Source organism: Pelodiscus sinensis, chromosome 32, assembly GCF_049634645.1.
Source record: "Pelodiscus sinensis isolate JC-2024 chromosome 32, ASM4963464v1, whole genome shotgun sequence".
Lineage (NCBI taxonomy): Eukaryota > Metazoa > Chordata > Testudines > Trionychidae > Pelodiscus > Pelodiscus sinensis.
In genome coordinates, this window is record NC_134742.1 from 11,391,778 (window position 1) to 11,414,535 (window position 22,758).

At 60.6% G+C, this 22,758-nt stretch overlaps 1 protein-coding gene across 4 annotated transcripts; it reads left to right on the plus strand.

Moving 5' to 3' along the window:
• Positions 1 to 2,340: 2,340 nt before the first annotated feature.
• ABCF1 (ATP binding cassette subfamily F member 1) lies at positions 2,341 to 22,399 on the plus strand. 4 transcript variants are annotated; one of them, XM_075913423.1, is made up of 28 exons: positions 2,341 to 2,498; positions 4,113 to 4,159; positions 5,258 to 5,341; positions 5,513 to 5,648; positions 6,280 to 6,314; positions 6,595 to 6,702; positions 7,057 to 7,131; positions 7,840 to 8,004; positions 8,270 to 8,365; positions 9,110 to 9,181; positions 9,455 to 9,550; positions 9,984 to 10,079; positions 10,434 to 10,556; positions 11,885 to 11,985; positions 12,122 to 12,207; positions 13,985 to 14,124; positions 14,366 to 14,514; positions 14,850 to 14,933; positions 15,583 to 15,707; positions 16,421 to 16,533; positions 17,888 to 18,059; positions 18,491 to 18,565; positions 19,580 to 19,650; positions 19,869 to 19,901; positions 20,150 to 20,318; positions 20,588 to 20,652; positions 21,004 to 21,076; positions 21,886 to 22,399. In XM_075913423.1, exons 1-28 carry the CDS (start codon positions 2,417 to 2,419, stop codon positions 22,050 to 22,052), a joined length of 2,838 nt encoding a protein of 945 aa, XP_075769538.1. In that variant the 5' UTR covers positions 2,341 to 2,416; the 3' UTR covers positions 22,053 to 22,399. The 4 variants fall into 4 exon arrangements, with proteins under 4 accessions (XP_075769538.1, XP_075769539.1, XP_075769540.1 ...); XM_075913424.1 differs by having other exon boundaries at positions 9,987 to 10,079; XM_075913425.1 differs by having other exon boundaries at positions 7,942 to 8,004.
• Positions 22,400 to 22,758: the final 359 nt, after the last annotated feature.

Here is a 22,758-nt window from a genome sequence, read left to right on the forward strand (position 1 = left end):
GGAGCAAACACTGTGACTGGAAGAAACCACTGGGACCCCAAAGGGGGAGGGAGCAATCTGGGCGAAACCATGGCGGAAGGGGGAGTCAACCACTGAGAAAGATGCGAGGGGGAGGAATCTGGGAACAACCAACTCAGGAAGGGGGGAATAAAACACTTAAGAGCGCGGGACAAAATAACCATTGAGAGCTCAGCCACACTGGGGAAACTGGGGAAAGCCACTGAGTTGGGGGGAAGAAACCATCGAGATCCTTACAGAGGGGGATAAACCATTAAAAGATGGGGGGGGAGGCAGAACAAGGAGGGATATGGGCGAAACCACTAATTGGGAGGGGGGAGCTATAAAGAATGCAGAATAGTGTGGGAGAAACCATTTATCTTGGGTGGCTCATGCTTAGCTGCAGGAGGCTGGGCTGAACCATTCAGGTCTGGGGGTAGCGAGATTGTATCATTATTAGAGAGACATAATGAGCTGTACCACTTGTATTAAAAGGGGGTGCAAAGTGGTCTGAATTATTTTCAGGGCAGAGATGTGTGTGTGTGTGTGTGTGTGTGTGTGTGTGTGTGTGTGTGTGTGTGTGTGTGTGTGTGTGTGTGTGTGTGTGTGTGTGTGTGTGTGTGTGTGTGTGTGTGTGTGTGTGTGTGTGTGTGTGTGTGTCCAGCTGCTCCCCGAATTAGGAACAAGTTACAGACTGACTCTTGGTCCCTAACTCGAAGTGTTCGTAACTCGGATCCCATAGAGTTCCATGGCGATCGCGCTGTTCGTCAGCGCAGATCGCCGTTCGTAACTTGGATCCGCATTTACGACCGCTTTGGTCGTAAGTGCGAATGGTCGTAAGTGGAGGTGGTCATATCTCGGGGAGCGGCTCGCCTGTGGCGAGTAGATTTCAGCCGGTTGCTCTGTGTGCCCCATTCACCCATGCTTGGTGCATGCGCAGTGCCAATCTGGTGCATGTGCGGTGCGGGGCTGGCGAGTAACCCTCGCCGGGGTTTGTCAAGTACACACACACACACACACACACACACTAGAATTGGGTTGAACCATTTTGAAAGAGGGAGTTAAACCATCCCATTTAGGCTCTGGAGCAGGGGTGGGCAAAAAGGCCTCCACTCTGCCCGCCTCCTGCCCTGCAAGCAGCGCATGGCGCGTCAAAGCGCCGCATGCTCCAGGCAGGGCGGAAGAAGGCTTCGCACTCTCCCTTGCTCCCAGGCCCTAATTGGCCTAGGGGCAGGGAAATGATTGAAGTCTCCTCCCACACCAGGGCCTGAGCACCTTGGGGGAATGCGAGGTGGTGGCAAAGGCACTCCCTCACCCCCCTAGACCAATCATTGTCTGGGAGTGGGGAACCCCTATTTCAAAATAAGCTATTTCGAAAGTGTAGTGTAGATGCACCCCTAGAGTCTATTTCTAGGATCCTCCCTGTCCTGCCACCCTGATGGCACGTGAGGTCATGCCACACGGAGGGAAGGGGTTTCATTTTTAAGCATGTGCTATCGCACGCCTGCTGCTATGGCAGAATCTGCAAGGTCACATGCTTCATATGTGAGGAGGATGGCATGTTCTTTAAAAGCCAGAAGGGGTGGAATGGCCCCTCCCACACCAGACAAAACCACATCTGGTTTTATCCCCATTCTAGATGAATCTTTCAGAAAGAGGTCTGCCCAGTTCAATACAAGCTGCATGCCCTCCCTAGGAGGGAGCATCCACAGACTACTTAGACACCTTTCAGGGTGGATGGGCACCGTCAGGGGTTCTTGGCTTGGTGTCCCTGATGTTTAACTTTTAGCCCTGGCTCTTTGTGTCTCTTTCACTGGCCCTGTTAGCATTTGCTCCCCAGCCGGGCATCATGGTTCTACCCCTAGGGCTTTGCACCCACAGACAGCACAGCAGGGAGAGAACCCAGCGGGTGTGCTAGATCCCAGACCCCCCCGACTGCTCCCCACTCCCCTAGCTCCCAGCACCCTCTGCTGTAACCACTAGCCCCCACTCCCCTTCCAAAGCCAGGGACAGAACCCAGGAGTTCTGGCTCCCACTGGAGGGGGGGGGGTAGCATCTGCTTTGGTGCAACAGTTGTGGGGCGGGGAGATCAGGCCCCCACCTGCCCTGAGCTGCCCCCTGTTTTGGGGGGGGGCTTGGAGGGAGCAGCCCCAGCCTGGGCTGGGCTTGGAGAGGAGGCCTCCTTCCCCAAGCCCCACCCTGGGAGGACTGAACCACAGCGGGCTTGTCTAGCCACCCAATGCCTCTCTATCGCCCCGCGGCTCTATGGTGCGCGCGGAGGGGGAAACCGCTCTGGGCTGGGCGCTTCCGGCCACTCGCTGGTCAGGCCGGGCGGGCTCGCCGACTCGACCTCTGCGCAGGCGCAGTGGCCGCGCTTCCTCGCAGCTGGCCGGGCTGCATGTGAGCGCGGGGACCGGCCATGCCGAAGGGGGCGAAGCCGCCGCGGCCGCCGCAGGAGGAATGGATCGGGGACGGGGAGGAGAAGGGCGGCGAGCCCGCAGGTCAGCGGCCCGGGGGGTTGGGGGGGGGGAGGAGGGAGCAGAATCTGGGGGGTTGGGGGGAGGAGGGGGCAGAATCCGGGGGGTTGGGGGGAGGAGGGGGCAGAATCTGGGGGGTTGGGGGAGGAGGGAGCAGGCCTTGGGGGGAGGAGGGGGCAGAATCTGGGGGGTTGGGGGGAGGAGGGGGCAGGCCTTGGGGGGAGGAGGGGGCAGAATCTGGGGGGTTGGGGGAGGAGGGGGCAGGCCTGGGGGGGAGGAGGGGGCAGAATCTGGGGGGTTGGGGGGAGGAGGGGGCAGGCCTGGGGGGGAGGAGGGGGCAGAATCTAGGGGGTTGGGGGCAGGCCTGGGGGGGAGGAGGGGGCAGAATCTGGGGGGTTGGGGGAGGAGGGGGCAGGCCTGGGGGGGAGGAGGGGGCAGAATCTGGGGGGTTGGGGGGAGGAGGGGGCAGGCCTGGGGGGGAGGAGGGGGCAGAATCTAGGGGGTTGGGGGCAGGCCTGGGGGGGAGGAGGGGGCAGAATCTGGGGGGTTGGAGGGAGGAGGGGGCAGAATCTGGGGGGAGGAGGGGGCAGAATCTGGGGGGTTGGGGGGAGGAGGGGGCAGGCCTTGAGGGGAGGAGGGGGCAGAATCCAGGGGGTTGGGGGGAGGAGGGGGCAGGCCTTGGGGGGAGGAGGGGGCAGAATCAGGGGGGTTGAGGGGAGGAGGGAGCAGAATCAGGGGGGTTGGGGGGAGGAGGGGGCAGGCCTGGGGGGGGCAGAATCTGGGGGGTTGGGGGGAGGAGGGGGCAGGCCTTGAGGGGAGGAGGGGGCAGAATCCAGGGGGTTGGGGGGAGGAGGGGGCAGGCCTTGGGGGGAGGAGGGGGCAGAGTCTGGGGGGTTGGGGAGAGGAGGGGGCAGAGTCTGGGGGGAGGAGGGGGCAGAGTCTGGGGGATTGGGGGGAGGACGGGGCAGAGCCCGGGGAATTGGGGGGGGCAGAATCCGGGGGGTTCGGGGGAGGAGGGAGCAGAATCAGGGGGGTTGAGGGGAGGAGGGGGCAGAATCTAGGGGGTTGGGGGGAGGAGGGGGCAGGCCTTGAGGGGAGGAGGGGGCAGAATCTGGGGGGTTGGGGGGGAGGAGGGGGCAGTCCTGGGGGGGAGGAGGGGGCAGAATCTGGGGGGTTGGGGGAGAGGAGGGGACAGGCCTTGGGGGGAAGAGGGGGCAGAATCTAGGGGGTTGGGGGAAGGAGGGGGCAGAATCTAGGGGGCTGGGGGGGAGGAGGGAGCAGGCCTTGGGGGGAGGAGGGGGCAGAATCTGGGGGGTTGGGGGAGGAGGGGACAGGACTTGGGGGGTTGGGGGAGGAGGGGGGAGAACCTGGGGGAGGCAGAAGGCAGAATACCGGGGAGGGTGGGGGGGAGGAGGGGATAGATCCTGGGGGGGGAGGAGGAGGGAAGGTCCGAGGGGGGAGGAGGGAGAATGAGGCAGAACAGGGGGGTGGGGAGGGAAGGACGGGAGGGAGCAGAACCTGGTGGGGGGGATTGAGCTGGAGGGAGCGGGCTGGGGAGGGGGGAGTGCAGAGGGGACAGGGCCTGGCTGAACTGGCCAGATGGGCTGTGGATTCATCTCTCTCCACGTGTTGTTTCAGACAAAGTGGTGAAGAAAGGCAAGAAGGACAAAAAGACCAAGAAGTCGGTAAGAAGCGGGACTCTTGGGGGGAGGGGGGAGCTCTGACACAAGGGCCTAGCAGGTCAGGCTGGAACTCAGGAGACTCCAGATTGACACCCTCCTCCGCCACTGCCCTGCTTTGGGACTCGGGTTAAATCACTTCTCCTTTTTGTGCCTCGGTGTCCCGTCCCACCGTGTGTCTGCTTATACAGACTCACTCTCGTTGTGTGTCTGCAGCGCCCGGCACAACGGGGCCCTGATCCCAGCTGGGGCAGGGCCTGTCTCTCGCTGTGTCTGTGCAGCGCCCGGCACAACGGGGCCCTGATCTCAGCTGGGTCAGGGACTGTCTCTCGCTGTGTCTGTGCAGCGCCTGGCACAACGGGGCCCTGATCTCAGCTGGGGCAGGGCCTGTCTCTAGCTGTGTCTGTGCAGCGCCTGGCACAACGGGGCCCTGATCTCAGCTGGGGCGGGGACTGTCTCTCGCTGTGTCTGTGCAGCGCCCGGCACAACAGGGCCCTGATCTCAGCTGGGGCAGGGTCTGTCTCTCGCTGTGTCTGTGCAGCACCCGGCACAACGGGGCCCTGATCTCAGCTGGGGCAGGGCCTGTCTCGCGCTGTGTCTGGTGCGGGGCCTGTCTCGCGCTGTGTCTGGTGCGGGGCCTGTCTCGCGCTGTGTCTGGTGCGGGGCCTGTCTCGCGCTGTGTCTATGCAGCACCTGGCACAACAGGGCCCTGATCTCAGCTGGAGCAGGGTCTGTCTGGAGCAGGGCCTGTCTCTCGCTGTGTCTGGTGCAGGGTCTGTCTCTTGCTGTGTCTATGCAGCACCTGGCACAACGAGGCCCTGATCTCAGCTGGGGCAGGTCCCGTCTCGTTGTGTGTCTGTGCAGCCACCATAGGGCCCTGATATTTAAAACCAGAGTAAGTAGCTGGATCTCTCAGACCTCACCGCTAGGGGCTGTGAAAGGAACGGTGGCTGGATCTCCCCTAGCACAATGCAGTCTCAGGGGAAGGGGGTGAGTGTGAGTGAACCCGTGACTGCTCCCCAGCCGGTGTGCCTTTCCCTCACCACAGGGGCCAGGGAGATGGGGTAGGGGAAGCAGAGCTCTTATCTTTCCCTTCTGCCCCAGTTCTTTGAAGAGTTGGCTGTGGAGGAGAAACAAGTCAGCGAGCAGCAGGCCGTCCTTAAAGAGAAGGAGCAGCAGCAGCAACAGGTGAGCAGAGGAACGGGATCCCTCCTGCCGGCTGCTGGGTGTTCTTGTAGGACCTACAATAAACAGGCTGTCGGCAAGGGGTGCTCTGCTTGGGGAGCGTCCATCCCCAGGTTGTCACGGGGCGTGGGCAGATCTGAGCCCCCGTCTCTGTGCCCCCCCCTCCCTTCCCAGCTTCAACAACAGAAAAAGAAACGGGAGAAGAAGAAGGAGAAGAAGAAGAAGGATGCCGAAGACGATGAGGAAGAGCACCAGCTGATCGAGAAGCTGAAGAAGCTGTCGGCTCAGGGCAGCGATGAGGAGGAAGAGGGTGAGGCAGGGAGGCGCGTGTTTGGGTTCTAGCCGCAGATCTAGGAGGGAATGGAGTCGAGTGGGCTAGAGGGGGGTGTCTGGGGGCCAGGACCCCTGGGTTCTATTCCCAGCTCTGGCCAGGGAGTGAGGACCAGCTGTCAGGACCAGCGCTCGGCGCTCCTGGGTTCTGTACCCTCCAGTGACTCGTTTGGCCCACCTTGCCGCAGTTTCGTGCCCTGCGATGTGGTGCGTGGTGGGGAACGCCCGGCGTGGTGGGCGCAGTTAGTGGCTGTGGTGCCATCTCCGGGGTATAAACAGCGGCACCCTCCTGCCACGAGCCCAGCCCCTCCGGAGACCCGCCCCCTAGCTGTGGGTCACTCTCGGGGGCAGGGCTGAGTGAGAAGCAAGGGCCTCCCTTCTCCATAGCCTGCCTTTCCCCCAGCTTCCACCCCATCACTCCAGCCCTTGTGGGGCGACCTCCCAGCCCCCAGGACTGCAGCAGGGACCTAGAGGGGGGTAACGCACCAGGAGACCATCCCGGCGCTCTCTAGGTTCTGGAGGACTCTATAGGGCCAGCTCCCCATAGGGCGAGCGGCTGCATCTCCGTTCCATCGCTCCCTAAAATCCTTCTCTCGTTTCCTTTCCGGCAGCCGTTCCCGTCACCAAAGGCGACAGGAAGAAGAAGGTGAGAGTCGGGCTGGAAGGGGCGCGTACTAGACTCGGGCTGCAAGAGGATGAGGTGGAAGGAGCGCTAGGGTTTGGGGTCTCTGTCTAGACTCGGGCTGGGTTGGGGATTCGGCCGTAGGCGACCGTCTTGCCCCTGTTGAGGTGGGACCTGATGAGGCATCCAACTGGGGGATTAGTGATAGGAGCTGATCCTGCGCTGGGTTTCCAGGGGGGTCTCTGGTGAGGGGCAGAGAGACGTCCGCCCTTCGCTGACGACCTTGACTTGACCCTCCACGCAGGGAGGGAATGTGTTTGCCGCCCTGAGCCAGGAGCAAAGCGAGGAGGAGGAGGAGGAGGAAGAGGAGACGCCGAGACCGGCCAAACCCAGCAAGAACAAGATCAGCAAGGTTCGCTCGCTCGGACCACGTCTCGCACGGACGGGGGTGGGGTCGTCTTCTAGCGGGTTACAGCAGTGCGGGTCTGGGGGCTTGGGCTCGGGCTCCTGGGTTCTGTCCCTGTTTCTGGGAGGGGAGTGGGGCCTAGTGGTTAGAGCAGGGAGGCTGGAAGGCAGAACTCCTGGCTTCCGAGACCCCTGGGAGGCCAGGAAGTCGGGGGAGGGGGCCTCCTGTGCTGGAGATCTTCCCTACCCGTCCTGGCGGGATCCCTGGGGGCTAGTCTGTGGGGGACGGTCCTGAGGATGGGGGTGCAGGGTCAGTCTTCCGGTGCTGAATTGCGGGGGGTTGACGTGGTACCCCCTGCAGGTCCCACCTGATGACGAAGAGGAGAAGCAGCCAGAGAAGAAAATAATAAAGGATGACAAGCCAAAAGGAAAACAGGTCAGTCCCCTAATGCCTCCACATTGGGTTGGCCCGTTGGTCTTAGCCGGGATGGCCAGGGCTGCAGATTCTGTCGCCAGTTCTGGGAGGGGAGTGGGGTCTAGTGGTTAGAGCTGGGGATGGGGGAGAGACTGGAAACCAGGCCTCCTGGATCTATTGCTAGCTCTGGGAGGGGAGTACAGTATAGTGGTTAGAGTGGGAGACTGGGAACCTGGCCTCCTGGTTCCATTGCCAGCTCTGGGAGAGGAGCGGGGTCTAGTGGTTAGAGTGGGGACTGGGAACCAGATCTCCTGGTTCTGTCCCTAGCTCTGGAAGGGGAGTGGGGTCTAGTGGTTAGTGCGAGGACTGGGAACCAGATCTCCTGGTTCTGTCCCTAGCTCTGGAAGGGGAGTGGGGTCTAGTGGTTAGAGCGGGGACTGGGAACCAGATCTCCTGGTTCTGTCCCTAGCTCTGGAAGGGGAGTGGGGTCTAGTGATTAGAGCGAGGACTGGGAACCAGATCTCCTGGTTCTGTCCCTAGCTCTGGAAGGGGAGTGGGGTCTAGTGGTTAGTGCGAGGACTGGAAACCAGATCTCCTGGTTTTCTCTAGCTCTGGAAGAGGAGTGGGGTCTAATGGTTAGAGCGGGGTGTGGGTCTGGGAGTCTCAAGTGGCAGAATAGCTTAGCCAAGCAGGTGCATGATGAGAGGTTTTTCCGGCTCCGCTGGGCAGGGGTCTGCCTGGAGACAGCGGGGCGGGGCGTCTGGGCTGGGTCAGGTGGAGTCAGAGACGCCGCGTCTCACCGGGGAAGGATGTGCTGTGTGCTCTCGGCAGGAGGAGGAGGACGATAAAAAGAAGAAGAGCAGGAAAAACGAGAAGAACAAAGGAAGGCAGCAGGTGCGAAGCCGGCTTTTCCCAGAGTCAGCGGGCTGGGCACGTGGAAACCAGGGCCCCCGCGCTGCACAAGGGGGCGCTGTGGTGCAGGGAGCAGGGCGGCGGGGGGCCAGTAGGGGGCGCTGTCCCCACGCAGGCAGTGCTGGCCCCGGTGCCGCACGAGGGGGCGCTCTGCTGCCTGGTGTGTGTCTGAGGTTAGGAACTCGGGCTACTGAGTTCCTCCAACCCTGCCGTCTCTGAAAGCTCTGGCTTCTCCCCCGGCTCCCAGGGAGGAGGCGCAGGGTTTGCTGTTCTGGCCCAGAGCGAGGAAGAGGAGGAGAGCGAAGAGGAACCTAAATTGAAACCCAAAGGCAAAGCGAGCAAGGTGAGCCGGAGGAGTGCCGGGGGGTGGGGTCTAGTGGTTAGAACGGGGAGGGGTGGGGCTGGGAGCCAGGACTCCTGGGTTCTGCCCCCAGCTCTGGGAGGGAAACAGGGTCTAATGAGTTAGAAGAGATGGGGCTGGGGGGTAGGACTCCTGGGTTCTGTCCCTGGTTCCAGGCGGGGAGGCGACATTTGGTGGGTTAGAGCAGGCAGGGCTGGGAATCTGGACTTCTGGGTTCCATCCGCCGCTCTGGGAGGGGAGTGTGGCCTAGCGGTTAGAGCAGGCAGGGCTGGGAATCTGGACTTCTGGGTTCCATCCCCAGCTATGGGAGGGGAGTTTGGCCTAGTGCTTAGAGCAGGTGTGTGTTGGGTAGGTCAGGCCTTCTGGGTTCCATCCCCAGCTGTGGGAGGGGAGTGTGGCCTAGTGGTTAGAGCAGGTGTGTGTTGGGTAGGTCAGGCCTTCTGGGTTCCATCCCCAGCTGTGGGAGGGGAGTGTGGCCTAGTGGTTAGTGCAGGTGAGGGCAGGATGGTTCCCCCCCCCCCCCCCCCCAAGTCAGGGAGACAGGCCCAACTAGCATGATGGGAGTTGGGGGGGGGGGTCGGCTTCCCCTGACAATTCGGGAGCCGTCCGCATTGGTGCGATGTGGCACGGTACAAAAGGGAGCCCGGGATACCAGGGAGGAAGGAGGCTACTACATCCGCCGCGTTTCCTAAACGCCTTCCCGCGTCTTCCTCCATCTCCTTCCAGGCTGGGAATAAACAAGCGGAGTCTGGTCCAGAGAGGGAAAAAACAAAAGGAAAAAAGAATCAACCAACCCAGGTGAGGGCTTGTGTGTGTGTGGTGGGGGGGGGTGTTTGTCCCTACTAGCAGTGGCCACCAGGGGGCGCCGTGCGGCAGGGAGCAAGGTTGGGGCTCAGGAGAGGGGTGCTCTCCCGTCACAGCCAGGGCTGGCCCCGGGGGGCGCCCTGCTGCGTGAAGTGTCTCCATGCAATAGTGCTGCGTGGCCAGTACCCAGCCGCCCCACCCCAGAACTGGCTGCATTTTGGCGAACCTCCCTGCGGTTGGATGAGCTGGGCCTCTGCTCTGCTGCAGAACAAATTTGCTGCCCTGGAGTCGGAGGAGGAGCTGGAGGAAGACGAGGAGGAGCCGGAGAAGCCCAAGGACAAGTCCAAACGAGGCAGCGAGCCGGTAAGACAGCCGTCCTCCCGGTGGGGGAGGCGTTGCCCTCTTCTAACCGGCCTGCATGGAGTGGGCGGGCTCAGCGGGGAGGGTTTCTCGGATCATTTCCCAGCTAGCCCCCGTCCCGCATGGGCACCCTTAGCGGGGGGGGGGGGGGGGAGCCACGGAGCTGTGCTCCCCTCTACGTCTGCAGGGACCCCCCTTCCAGGGCGCAGAGCTGAATCATGGCGGAAGAAGATGAAGCTCCCGGAAGTTGGGACTCCTGGGTTTTGTCCCTGGCTCTTGGAGGGCAGTGGTGTCTAATGGTCGGATGCTGAAACTCCTGGGTTCTTTTCCCCGCTCTGGGCGAGGAGTAGGGTCTAGTGGTTGCAGGGCGGGGGGGTGTCCCTGGCTCTGGGAAGGGAAGGTCCTGTCTATAACCAGCCTCATGCGGTCGGCGCAGCAGTCGGAAGAGGATGAGGAGGACGAGGGGGAGAGGAAGGAGGACGACCCCTACGCTCACCTCAGCAAGAAGGAGAAGAAAAAACTCAAGAAGCAGGTGAGCTCTGGGTGGAAGGGGGGGCAGAGCTTCTTCCAAACGGCCCCTCCCCCCACCTTTGGGGCTGGTGAGCCGCCCACCCAGCGGGGTGGTTTCTAGCTGTCTAGAGCTGCCCTTTTTGGTCACAGGCCCATGTTCCCAGAACCCTCTGCTATTGTCCAGCAGCATTATGGGAATTGCTTATAGTGCGGGGGGCGGGCTTGTTAACGAAGATGGATCCATGTTCCTGGCCCAAGAGGTCCCCCACTGGGGCATCCATCTAGCTAGGAATGCTGGGTGCTGGCAAGGAGGGTCCCTGGGCTGGGGCAGGGAGAGCGTCAGCTGGCGGGGGCGTCACCTCACGCTTTCCCGCAGATGGAGTTCGAGCGGCAGGTGGCAACGCTGAAGGCGGCCAGTGCGGCGGAGAACGACTTCTCGGTGTCGCAGGCAGAGATCTCCTCGCGCCAGGCCATGCTGGAGAATGCCTCCGACATCAAGGTACAGCCTCCCCCCCCCGTCCCCAGAGTTTATTTGGAACGTTCCTCTCAATTCCCGAAATTTTGTCAGGGTTCCCTGGTATATTGCCTTCTGGTTTTTTTGGGGGTTTTTTTTGGGGGGGGTTTTGTCCTTCAGCTGCAGCATGCAAGGAGTTAATTTCCTCTTATTTCACTCCTTCCTTTTCTATATCCCCTCCCCGCCCCACCCCGCACATTGGTGGAGTTGGTATTTCCCACTACAAGGTGGACCAGCAGCAGCATGGAAGGGGTTAAGCCCATCCCCTCTGTCAATGGGGAGTGGAGGGGGCTGGGTTGTACTAGGCTGGGTGGGAGACCGGGTTGAACCATGTAGTAAGAGGGGGGTGGATGTAGATCATACCACCTGCTAGGGGTGTGCGGAGTGGACTACTGTCTGGGATGCAAGGGGGAGTAGATCGTACTATGAGATGGCAGGGGCTATAGGTTGTACCATCTGGCAGTGCGTGGCACAATTGTCATATGGGAGGGGGAACGGGTGCCACCACCTAAAGAGTGGGTTGCACAATTATATGAGAGGGGAAGTGGGTTGTACCAAGAGACACTGGGGGTAGGATTGCCTATTCTGCACAGTTGTCATGGAGCATCCAGGAGCTAAAGATTAATCTGTAATTAAAAATGTCACCTTGCTGAAACTTTTCAGAATAGGTCCAACCAAAAGAGGAGACTGGGGGGGGGAGGAGGATAGGATAGAGGTCTATAAAATCATGACTGGTGTGGAAAAAGTAAATAAGGAAAAGTGATTTATTTAATTCCCACGTAAGAACTAGGGGTCACCAAGTGAAAGTCATTGGCAGCAGGTTTAAAACAAACAAAAGGAAGTTTTTCTTCACTCAGTGCATAGTTAACTTGTGGAACTCCTTGCCAGAGGATGCGGTGAAGGCCAGAGCTTTAACAAGGTTCAAAAAGGAGCTAGCTAGATTCATGGAGGTTAGGTCCATCAATGGCTATTACCCAGGATAGGTAGGATAGGCCCCTAACCTTTGTTTCTCTGGAGGTGGGTGACAGGGGAGGGGCCACGTGACGATTACCTGTTGTGATCCCTCCCTCTGGGACATGTGGTATTGGCCACTGTCGGTAGACAGGACCCTGGGCTAGACGGACCTTTGGTCTGACCCAGTATGGCCGCTCTTATGGCGGCACTGTTCCATTGGGTGGGGAGCGGGTCATACCATGAGATGGCAGGGGTGGCCGGGAGGGGAACACAATGGGTCACACCATTTGGCACATCTGGCGGGGGGAGGTGAGAGGGTCATACCGTCTTTTCCCGATCTCTCTCCCGTGCCGTTATAGCTGGAGAAGTTCAGCATCTCAGCCCACGGCAAGGAGCTCTTCGTCAATGCAGACCTGTACATCGTGGCCGGGCGTCGGTATGGCCTGGTGGGACCCAACGGGTAGGTACATGGATGGATTCCCCCCCCTCCCCTCCATCTTCATGCTTTCCCATCGCAGTCCAGGTTGGCCCCTGGGCACCACTAGGGGGTGCTGTGCTTTGGGCCTCCCTGCTTAACCCTTTTCCTCCCTTTGCAGGAAGGGCAAAACCACCCTGCTGAAGCACATCGCGAACCGGGCCCTGAGCATCCCCCCCAACATTGACGTGCTGCTCTGTGAGCAAGGTACAGGGAGGGGCTGGCAGACAGGATCCCTGGGCGTGAGGTCTAGTGGTTAGAGCAAGGAGAGGGGGAGGGGTCTGGGAGCTAGGACTTCTAGGTTCTGTCCCCGGGTGTGGGGTTTAGTGGTTAGAGCGAGGGTGGGGGGGGGGGGGGTGTTGGGAGCCAGGACTCCTGGGTTCTATCCCCGGGTGTGGGGTTTAGCGGTTAGAGCGAGGGGGGGGGGGTGTTGGGAGTCAGGACTCCTGGGTTCTATCCCCGGGTATGGGGTTTAGTGGTTAGAGCAGGCGGGGGGGGGGAGAGTCTGGGAGCCAGGACTCCTGGGTTCTATCCCCGGGTGTGGGGTTTAGTGGTTAGAGCGAGGGTGGGGGGAGGTGTTGGGAGCCAGGACTCCTGGGTTCTATCCCCGGTGTGGGGTTTAGTGGTTAGAGCGAGGGTGGGGGGGGGTGTTGGGAGCCAGGACTCCTGGGTTCTATCCCCGGGTGTGGGGTTTAGTGGTTAGAGCGAGGGTGGGGGGAGGTGTTGGGAGCCAGGACTCCTGGGTTCTATCCCCGGGTGTGGGGTTTAGTGGTTAGAGCGAGGGGGGGGGGAGGTGTTGGGAGCCAGGACTCCTGGGTTCTATCCCCGGGTGTGGGGTTTAGTGGTTAGAGCGAGGGTGGGGGGAGGTGTTGGGAGCCAGGACTCCTGGGTTCTATCCCCGGGTGTGGGGTTTAGTGGTTAGAGCGAGGGTGGGGGGAGGTGTTGGGAGCCAGGACTCCTGGGTTCTATCCCCAGGTGTGGGGTTTAGTGGTTAGAGCGAGGGTGGGGGGAGGTGTTGGGAGCCAGGACTCCTGGGTTCTATCCCCAGGTGTGGGGTTTAGTGGTTAGAGCGAGGGGGGGGGGGTGTTGGGAGCCAGGACTCCTGGGTTCTATCCCCAGGTGTGGGGTTTAGTGGTTAGAGCGAGGGGGGGGGGGGTTGGGAGCCAGGACTCCTGGGTTCTATCCCCGGGTGTGGGGTTCAGTGGTTAGAGCGAGGGGGGGGGGGAGGTGTTGGGAGCCAGGACTCCTGGGTTCTATCCCCGGGTGTGGGGTTTAGTGGTTAGAGCGAGGGTGGGGGGGGGGTGTTGGGAGCCAGGACTCCTGGGTTCTATCCCCAGGTGTGGGGTTTAGTGGTTAGAGCGAGGGTGGGGGGAGGTGTTGGGAGCCAGGACTCCTGGGTTCTATCCCCGGGTGTGGGGTTTAGTGGTTAGAGCGAGGGGGGGGGGGGGTCTGGGAGCCAGGACTCCTGGGTTCTATCCCCGGTGTGGGGTTTAGTGGTTAGAGCGAGGGTGGGGGGGGGGTGTTGGGATCCAGAACTCCTGGGTTCTATCCCCGGGTGTAGGGTTTAGTGGTTAGAGCGGGCGGGGGGGGGAGAGTCTGGGAGCCAGGACTCCTGGGTTCTATCCCCGGGTGTGGGGTTTAGTGGTTAGAGCGAGGGTGGGGGGAGGTGTTGGGAGCCAGGACTCCTGGGTTCTATCCCCGGGTGTGGGGTTTAGTGGTTAGAGCGAGGGTGGGGGGGGGTGTTGGGAGCCAGGACTCCTGGGTTCTATCCCCGGGTGTGGGGTTTAGTGGTTAGAGCGAGGGGGAGGGGGGGTGTTGGGAGCCAGGACTCCTGGGTTCTATCCCCGGGTGTGGGGTTTAGTGGTTAGAGCGGGGGGGGGCCGGGAGCCAGGACTCCTGGGTGCTGCCCTGGCTCTGAGAGGAGAGTGGGGACTAGCAGGGTAGCACAGGGAACTTGCCACTCAAAGACTTGGCCCCCCTCCAGAGGTGGTGGCGGATGAGACCCCCGCTGTCCAGGCGGTGCTGAAGGCCGACACCAAGCGGCTGAAGCTGCTGGAGGAGGAGAAGCGGCTGCAGGCGCGGCTGGAGAAGGGGGACGACAGCGTGGCTGAGAAGCTGGAAAAGGTCCGGGGATGGGGGGGGAGGCGATACCACCATGGCTGTGGGACGGGCGAGGGGGTATGGGAGGGAGCAGGGCGGGGCTGGTGTGTGGAGAAGGGCTGTAGTTGTGTGGAGGAGCAGGGAGAGAGCTGGGGTGGAGGATTTGGGGAGGGGGAGCGGGGGGGACGGGATTCGAGCTGAGAGGCGGCAAAGGCTCCCCAGTGAGCCCGCCCGTTCCCCCCCCCCCCCCCCCCCCCCCCGGCAGGTGTACGAGGAGCTGCGGGCCACGGGAGCAGCCGCAGCAGAGGCCAAAGCCCGGCGCATCCTGGCCGGTCTGGGGTTCAACCCCGAGATGCAGAACCGGCAGACCAAGAAGTTCTCAGGCGGCTGGCGCATGAGGGTGTCTCTAGCCAGGTGAGTCTGGCGGGGGGGGGGGGGTGATAATCACACTCACACACCCACCCCTCTGCCCTGCTGGGGGCTGGGCTGAGACCTGGCAGCCACAAGGGGACCCTCCAACTTGGAACCAACACCCCCTAGAGGGGGAAAGCCCCACGTCCTATCCTACCAGCCCCCTCCCTCACAGACCCCCCCCCACCCCACCAGCTAGTCCTTCTCTCTTCCCGCACCAGCCCTCATCTCATCTCCTCCCCTGCCTGCCCCACTTCTCCCTCCTCCCCCGCCAGCCCCCTTTGCAGTCCCGCAGGGCGCCGTTAGGGGGCGCTCCTCACCCACCCGGTCTCCTCCAGGGCCTTGTTCATGGAGCCGACGCTGCTGATGCTGGACGAACCCACCAACCACCTGGATCTCAACGCCGTCATCTGGCTCAACAAGTGAGTGCCCCGTCCTGGAGAAACCCTTCCCCTCCAGCTGGGATCAGCAGCAGCCACCTCTGGGGAGGAGCCTGCTGAGCGACTGGATGGGGGTGGACCCCACAAACCCCTCAGAGCTGGGGCTGGGGTGGTTCTTCTCAGCCCTTGGTGGTGGGGATAGGGGTCGGGGATAGGGGGCAAGGCGGGATCTAGGCTGTGATTGGGGAGGGGGTGTCCTATGGGGCTGGGGACCGTCAGGATTTGTGGGGGTCAGAGTTTAGATTCTGGGGGTCAGGGCTGGGGGTTGAAATGGGGGCGGGGTTTGGGCTCTGCGGGGGGACAGGACTGGGTGGGACTCCTCAGAAGGGTGCATGGGGCTCGGTAGGGGGGGGATCAGAGGAAAGAGCCCCCATTTGTGTGGGGCCCCCCATAGAGGCTGCCCCACATCCCACCATGTGGGGTATGTATTCTTAATTCAATAAAATCACGAAGCAGTGAGTTCCGTGGGTTAACATGATGGCGCAAGTTCCCACTAGGAAAGCCCTCAGTTGAAGCCAGTGCCCCGTAGAGGCCCTCAGTCCCCTCCCTCCCGGCCAGGGTGTCCCTCCTGGCTGTGGAGCCGAGTCCGTCCCTCTGTCTGATTCTGTCTGTCCTCCATTGGCCTCTCCAGCTACCTGCAGACCTGGAAGAAAACCCTCCTCATCGTCTCCCATGACCAGGGCTTCCTGGACGACGTTTGTACCGACATCATCCACCTGGACATGCAGAAACTCTTCTACTACCGGGGCAACTACAGTGAGTGTGGGTCGGGGGGAGGGGCAGTTGTAGGGGGGGGGGAAATACATCAGTGGGGGGGGAGAAGGAGGGGGGAAGTTGTAATGAGCGGGGGTGAGGGGGATGCAGCTGGGGCAATATCAGAGACTGGTTTGCCCCTAGGTGTCCTTCCAAGAGTAGGCGGTTTTGTGGGTACAGGGTGCATCATGGGACTTGTAGTTCAGTTGCCTCGTGTCCCCATGTGGGCTGGACTCCTTGGAGAAAGTGTTCCCCACGCTGCATCCCTCTCCCTGAGCTTCCAAATGGCATCATGGGAGCCCCGTGGTCCATAGTGCATCATGGGAGATGTAGTTCAGCTGGGGAGCTCAGCCCAGAGCAGAGAGGGGGAGCGCGAGGCCCCTGAACTACACCTCCCATGAGGCATGTCAGAACCCCACGTCTCTCATTGGCCAAAACCCCCGTTTTCCACCCAAAAATGTTTTGATGGGAAATTTCGGACCATTCTACATGCAGAGTTGCCTCCCCAGGCTTTGTTCTTTAGCTCTCGGAGTCTGCGTTTAGATCCAGAGGGCCCCAGGTTTGATCCCCCAGGCAGGAAGCGCTGGGCAGGGAGGGAAAATGACATTTCCCCGTCTCTGCACAGAGAGCTTTGGTGGCAGAGGGGGAATTTGAACCCGGATCTCCCAGCGCAGTGCTCTAACCACAGCCCCCCTTAACCTCTCTCTCTGCCGCAGTGACCTTCAAGAAGATGTACCAGCAGAAGCAGAAAGAGCTGCTCAAACAGTATGAGAAACAGGAGAAGAAACTGAAGGACCTGAAGGCGGGTGGGAAGTCGACAAAACAGGCGGTGAGTCCTGAGGTCTGGCCCCGTGGCAGGGGCACAGGATATGGGACCTTTTCCCCCTCTACGGGGCACTGGCTTCAACTGAGGGCTTACCTACTGGGAACTTGTGCCGTCGTGTTAACCCATGGAACTCCCTGCTGCATGATTTTATGGAATTAAGAATCTCTCAACAACAAACTGAGTTATTGCATAGCCCTCAGGCTGAGAGGCAGCTCCTGAGTGTCAAGGGAAAATTCTCCCTTCCTTGCCATGGGACTACTGCCCCCTGAGATGAACTGTGGCAGATTTGTACTTCCTTGTAGTCTGAAGCTCAGGCCTACCCATCTGATGGGCTTCTTGATCTGGTCTGGGGAGCCATGGGTCTGATGTGGGGTGACAGGGTGGAGGTGGGGTGACAGGGTGGAGGCTAGATGGGCACTTAGGTTTGATCTGGGATGGCAAGGAGAAAGCAAGATACCGAGCTAGGTAGGTACATGGGTTTGATCTTCAGGGATGGTGGAGACAGGATACCAGACTAGATGGTCACAGGGGTTTGATCTGGGGTAACAGAGGTGGGATACCGGGCTAGATGGGCACGTGGGTTTAATCAGGGGTAACGGAGAAGGCGGGATACTGGGTTAGATGGGCACGTGGGTTTCATCAGGGGTAACGGAGAAGGCGGGATACCGGGCTAGATGGGCACGTGGGTTTAATCAGGGGTAACGGAGAAGGCGGGATACCAGGTTAGATGGGCACGCGGGTTTAATCAGGGGTAACGGAGAAGGCGGGATACCGGGCTAGATGGGCACGTGGGTTTAATCAGGGGTAACGGAGAAGGCGGGATACCAGGTTAGATGGGCACGCGGGTTTAATCAGGGGTAACGGAGAAGGCGGGATACCGGGTTAGATGGGCACGCGGGTTTAATCAGGGGTAACGGAGGCGGGATACCGGGCTAGATGGGCACGTGGGTTTAATCAGGGGTAACGGAGAAGGCGAGATACCGGGTTAGATGGGCACGTGGGTTTAATCAGGGGTAACGGAGAAGGCGGGATACCGGGGTAGATGGGCACGTGGGTTTAATCAGGGGTAACGGAGAAGGCGGGATACCGGGCTAGATGGGCACGTGGGTTTGATCTGGGGTAACGGAGGCGAGATACCGGGTTAGATGGGCACGTGGGTTTAATCAGGGGTAATGGAGAAGGCGGGATACCGGGTTAGATGGGCAGGATACTGGGTTAGAGAAGCACATGTCTTTAATCTGGAGTGACGAGGAGGAGGCTGGATACGAGGCCAGTGGCTAGGATCCAGAGCAGTGGCGAGGCAGCCGGGATACCGGGTTAGATGGGCTCACCAATCTGTCCCTCCCTCCGTCTCCAGGAGAAGCAAACCAAGGAGGCGCTGACGCGAAAGCAGCAGAAATGCCGCAAGAAGAACCTGGATGAAGAGGCGAACGAGGCTCCCGAGTTGCTGAAGAGGCCCAGGGAGTACACCGTGAAATTCACCTTTCCCAATCCGCCGTTGCTGAGCCCCCCCATTCTGGGCCTGCACGGTATGTCTGCGCTCAGCAGGGGGCGCTCTCCCTTGGCAGTCAGTTCTGACCTCAGCAGGAGGCTAGGGGGCGCTGTGGCACCAGTAGCACTCCCCCTGCTGGCCTGGCCTCATCCCTGCCCAACCCACGGTCGTTAGACGCCTCCCACCCAGCGGCCACAGTTGGACACCGGACTCCCCTTTGCTTCCTGCCCCACGTTGCTGGGTGACATCACTCTGGGGCTGCTCCCCAGCCGCCCCACCCCCAGCTGCCCCACCCCAGAGGTGGCTGCATTCCAAAGCTGGGTGATTGCCCCCTTTCTGTCCGCTGGGGAGACGAGCTGCTGAGGGTTCCTCTCCAACCCCGGTTTCCCACGGGCCCCAGAGCTGAGCGATGCATTGTGGGGCTGTGTCGGCTGCACCCCCTCACCCTCCTCCCGGCCCTTTTCGCAGGTGTCGTGTTTGGCTACGAGGGACATCCGCTGCTGTTCAAGAATCTGGATTTTGGGATCGACATGGAGTCGAGAAGTAAGTGGCCGGTCGGTGTTTATGAGAGACCCTACCATAACAAACTGGCTTGCGCACTCCCTCAGAGCGCCCTCTGCTTGCAGCCCCTGCGAGCCTACAGTACAAAGGGGGACATGCAGGCTGCTCCCATGGTCGCTGCCCTATGGTAAACTCCAGCCCCAAAATCTTAACGATGAGCCAGATGTGCTTTAAGACACCCTACAATAAGAACATAAATTCACCTCCATGAATCTATCTAGCTCTTTTTTGAACCTTGCTAAAGTCCTAGCCTTCACCGCATCCTCTGGCGAGGAGTTCCACAGGTTGCCCGCACGCTGAGTGAAGAAAACCCGCAATAACAAACCCACCCACACATGGCCCCAGTGCCCTTCCAGCAATGAATTGGACTGTTCAGCCCCAGGGATGATGCTACACCTACAATAACGATCCACCTGCACAGCCCTCCTCGTATCCTTGAGACCCTACAGTAACAAACTACCCCGTGCAGCCTCTTAGCAACCTCTAAAGATCTTAGAATTACAGTCAGCTTGTGCAGCCTTGTAGTACCCCTGCGAGACCCAACGATAATAGACTAGCATGCCCGAGAGACCCTACAGCAACAAACCAGCTCATACAACTTCCTTAGTAACTCCAAGCCCCTACAATAACACGCTACTGTAAAGTCCTAGCCTGCCTGAGGGACCTCACAATAACAGAGCTGCCCCATGGAATCACCGAGACACCCTACAATAACAAAGTGGCTCGTGTAGCACCCTTGAAAGACTCTGCCTTAATACACCACACTGTGCAGCCCCCTAGCAGCTCCAAGAGACCCTACAATAACAGGCTAGTAAGCCAGAGACCCTGCAACACCAACCCAGCCCAGGTGGATCCTGTCGCATCCCTGAGAGACCCTAGAATAACAAGCCGCCCCGGGCAGTCAGAGGAGAGTGCAGTCCCAGCGCAGACCCTGTGCTAACCCACCAAGCTCCTGGCCCGGTTGCATCACTGACGGCTGCTCTCTGTCCACCTCAGTCTGCATCGTGGGGCCCAACGGCGTGGGGAAGAGTACGCTGCTGCTGCTGCTGACGGGGAAGCTGACACCGGTAAGGGGCCCCCTCTTGTGACACCCGCCCCCCCATCCAGAGTTAACCCAAACTCATCTGATTCTGGCCCTTCCCTTTGTGTTCTAAACGGCTGTTTCCCAGCTGCCGCACCCCAGAGGTGGCTGCATCTCAGCGCTGGGTGAGGGGGGGGGGGTGTGGTCAGTACACGAGAGGGCAGCGGGAAGCAGTCCCCATGAACCCCCTTTCTCTCCTTTCAGACACGAGGAGAGATGAGGAAAAACCACAGACTAGTAAGTAATGATGGGACCCCAATGCAGAGGGGTGTGAGGGATGGGGGGGGGAGCAAGGCCGTGGTTGGGATAACGGGGCCAGCAGTCAGGATCGGGGGACAGCGGCAGAGCTGGGGGGAGCCCACGGCTGGGATAAGAGGGGGCAACTGCTGGTCAGGACTGGGGGGGCAGTTAGAGGGAGGGGGAAGTGGGCAGCAAGGGGGCGGTGCTTCGGGTGTTGACTCCGCCCCTTCCCCCTCTCCCCACAGAAAATCGGCTTCTTTAACCAGCAATACGCCGACCAGCTGAACATGCAGGAGACAGCGACCGAGTACCTGCAGCGCAACTTCAACCTGCCCTACCAGGACGCCCGCAAGTGCCTGGGGCGCTTCGGCCTCGAGAGCCACGCCCACACCATCCAGATCTGCAAGCTGTCGGGTGAGGGGGCGGGGCCAGGGAAGGGCTGGGGCCTAGGGTTGTGGATGCAGAGTGAGGGGCAGCCCTTGGGGTAGTAGGAGGGGCAGGTTTTGGGGAGGTGGGGGGTGTGGGCAGGGCGCTCCGGAGCTTAGCTTGGGGGAGGGGAGGCAGGGGAGGGCACCTTGTAGCTGTGGTTGGGAGCGGAGAAAGGGCTTGGCTGACCAAGATGCGGAATGATTCAGACAAGTGGGGAGCGGGCTCCCCTGCCTCACTTTCCCCATTCCCTTCAGGGGGCCAGAAGGCTCGCGTGGTCTTTGCCGAGCTGGCCTGCAGGGAACCCGACGTCCTTATCCTGGTGAGTGTTGTTGGGCGGGGAGAGGATAGGGCCGCGGAGGGCAGCTGGCTCTAATGGGGAGTAGGGTTCAGTGGTTGGAGGGGGCTGGGAGCCAGCACTCCTGGGCTCTTTCTGGGATCTGGGCGGGCAGCAATGGAGCCTAGTGGTTAGGACGAGGCGCTGGGAGCCAGCATTCTTGGATTCTCTCTGGATCTGGGAGGGGAGTGAGGTGTAGTGGTTAGAGCAGGAGCAGGACTTGTGGGTTCTTTCTGGGAGGGGAGTGGGGTCCAGTGGTTAGAGCAGGAGCAGGACTCCTGGGTTCTCTCTGGGATCTGCCCCTTCGCCAGCTCAGCCCGTTGTCTCTTTCCCCAGGACGAACCCACCAACAATCTGGACATCGAGTCTATCGACGCCTTGGCCGACGCCATCAATGAGTACAAGGGGGGTGAGTGACACCGGCGGGCGCTTGGACCGGTCCGGAAGGGCCCATCGATGGGGAGGGAATTCCGGGCTGGAACATCCCATTGGGCTGGGAGGGGAGGGAATTCTGGGCCAGAAGGACCCATTGGGAATTCCAGACAGGAAGAGTCAATTAATCGGGATGGGGGGGATTCCAGGCTGGAATGGTCCATTGGGCTGGGAGGGGAGGGAATTCTGGGCCCGAAGGGTCCATTGATTGAGATGGGTGGGGATTCCAGGCTGGAATGGTCCATTGGGCTGGGAGGGGAGGGAATTCTGGGCCAGAAGGGTCCATTGATTGAGATGGGGGGATTCCAGGCTGGAATGGTCCATTGGGCTGGGAGGGGAGGGAATTCTGGGCCAGAAGGGTCCATTGATTGAGATGGGGGGATTCCAGGCTGGAATGGTCCATTGGGGTGGGAGGGGAGGGAATTCTGGGCCGGATGAGCCCATTGGTCAGGTGATTGCGTTACGGGGGAGGGCATTTCAGGCTGCCACTGCTCATTGGTCTGGTCCAATGGTGGGGGAGGGAATTTTAGGCTGGATGGGTCCATTGATCTGTTCCGACGGGGGGAGGTGGGTTCTGAGGGCAGGGGGTGGTCCACTGGGGTGGGAGGAGGGATAAAACTGAGTTTCACCCCGGCTGCAAGAGGGCCTGCCCAAATTACCCAGCATGCATTTTCCTGGGCAAGACCATCTACAGACGGCAGGGAGGGGACACGTGTGTCTCCTCCCCCCACCTCTTCTGGAGATGGGGGCTCCCGCTGCTCGCCTAACTTTGCCCTCCCCCTGCAGCCGTCATTGTCGTGAGCCACGATGCCCGGCTGATCACGGAGACCAATTGCCAGTTGTGGGTGGTGGAGGAGCAGAGCGTCGAGCAGATCGACGGCGACTTCGACGACTACAAGCGCGAGGTGCTGGAGGCCCTGGGCGAAGTCATCATCAACCGGCCTCGCGAGTGAGGCAGGAGGCGGGGCCTCCCCAAGCTCCTCCCACCCGATGGACTCACCAGTCACCCGCTCGCAGCAGGACTTGGGTGCAGCTGGAGAGCGGCGGGGACGAGGCTAAAGAGATGGGGGTGGGTTCCTCTCCCCCCCCACTCCCTTTCTGGGGAGGGGCACCGATTATTTATAGGCGGGGGTGGGAGTTTGTATTGATTTGTATTGGAACGGTGTATTCTGGCCCAGGCAGGGGAGGGGTCTGTACCCCATTACTGGACTTTCTCATCCCCCCCAACTGCTCCAAGGGTGGGTTGAGCCTTGTTCTGCTTCCATTTGACAGGAGTCAATAAAAACAGGAAGGAAACAAGTGCCTGGTCATGGCTGTGGCTGTGAGGGGGGTGGGGATTCATCGTGAGCAGAGAAGTGTGTTTGGGGGGGAGGTGATCTATTCAGCCCCTCACCCCTTCTTGCCTCTTGGGGCTACTTCAGCCTTCTGCCCATGTGGTTGGAAGGGGAGGGGCTATTTGCAATTGGGGCATCTGCCCTGTTGGAGGTTGGACTGAATCCCTACAACTTGACACACCTGTGTTAAAGGTGTTAACATGGCCCAGCCCTAGTCTGACTAACTGGTGTGTAAGATTTATCATACAGGCACCTTCCACTGAGGCTGATGTGTGAATGATAACCTGTGTTTCTTCACCAGAACTGTGTATTTGGATGTTTTCCC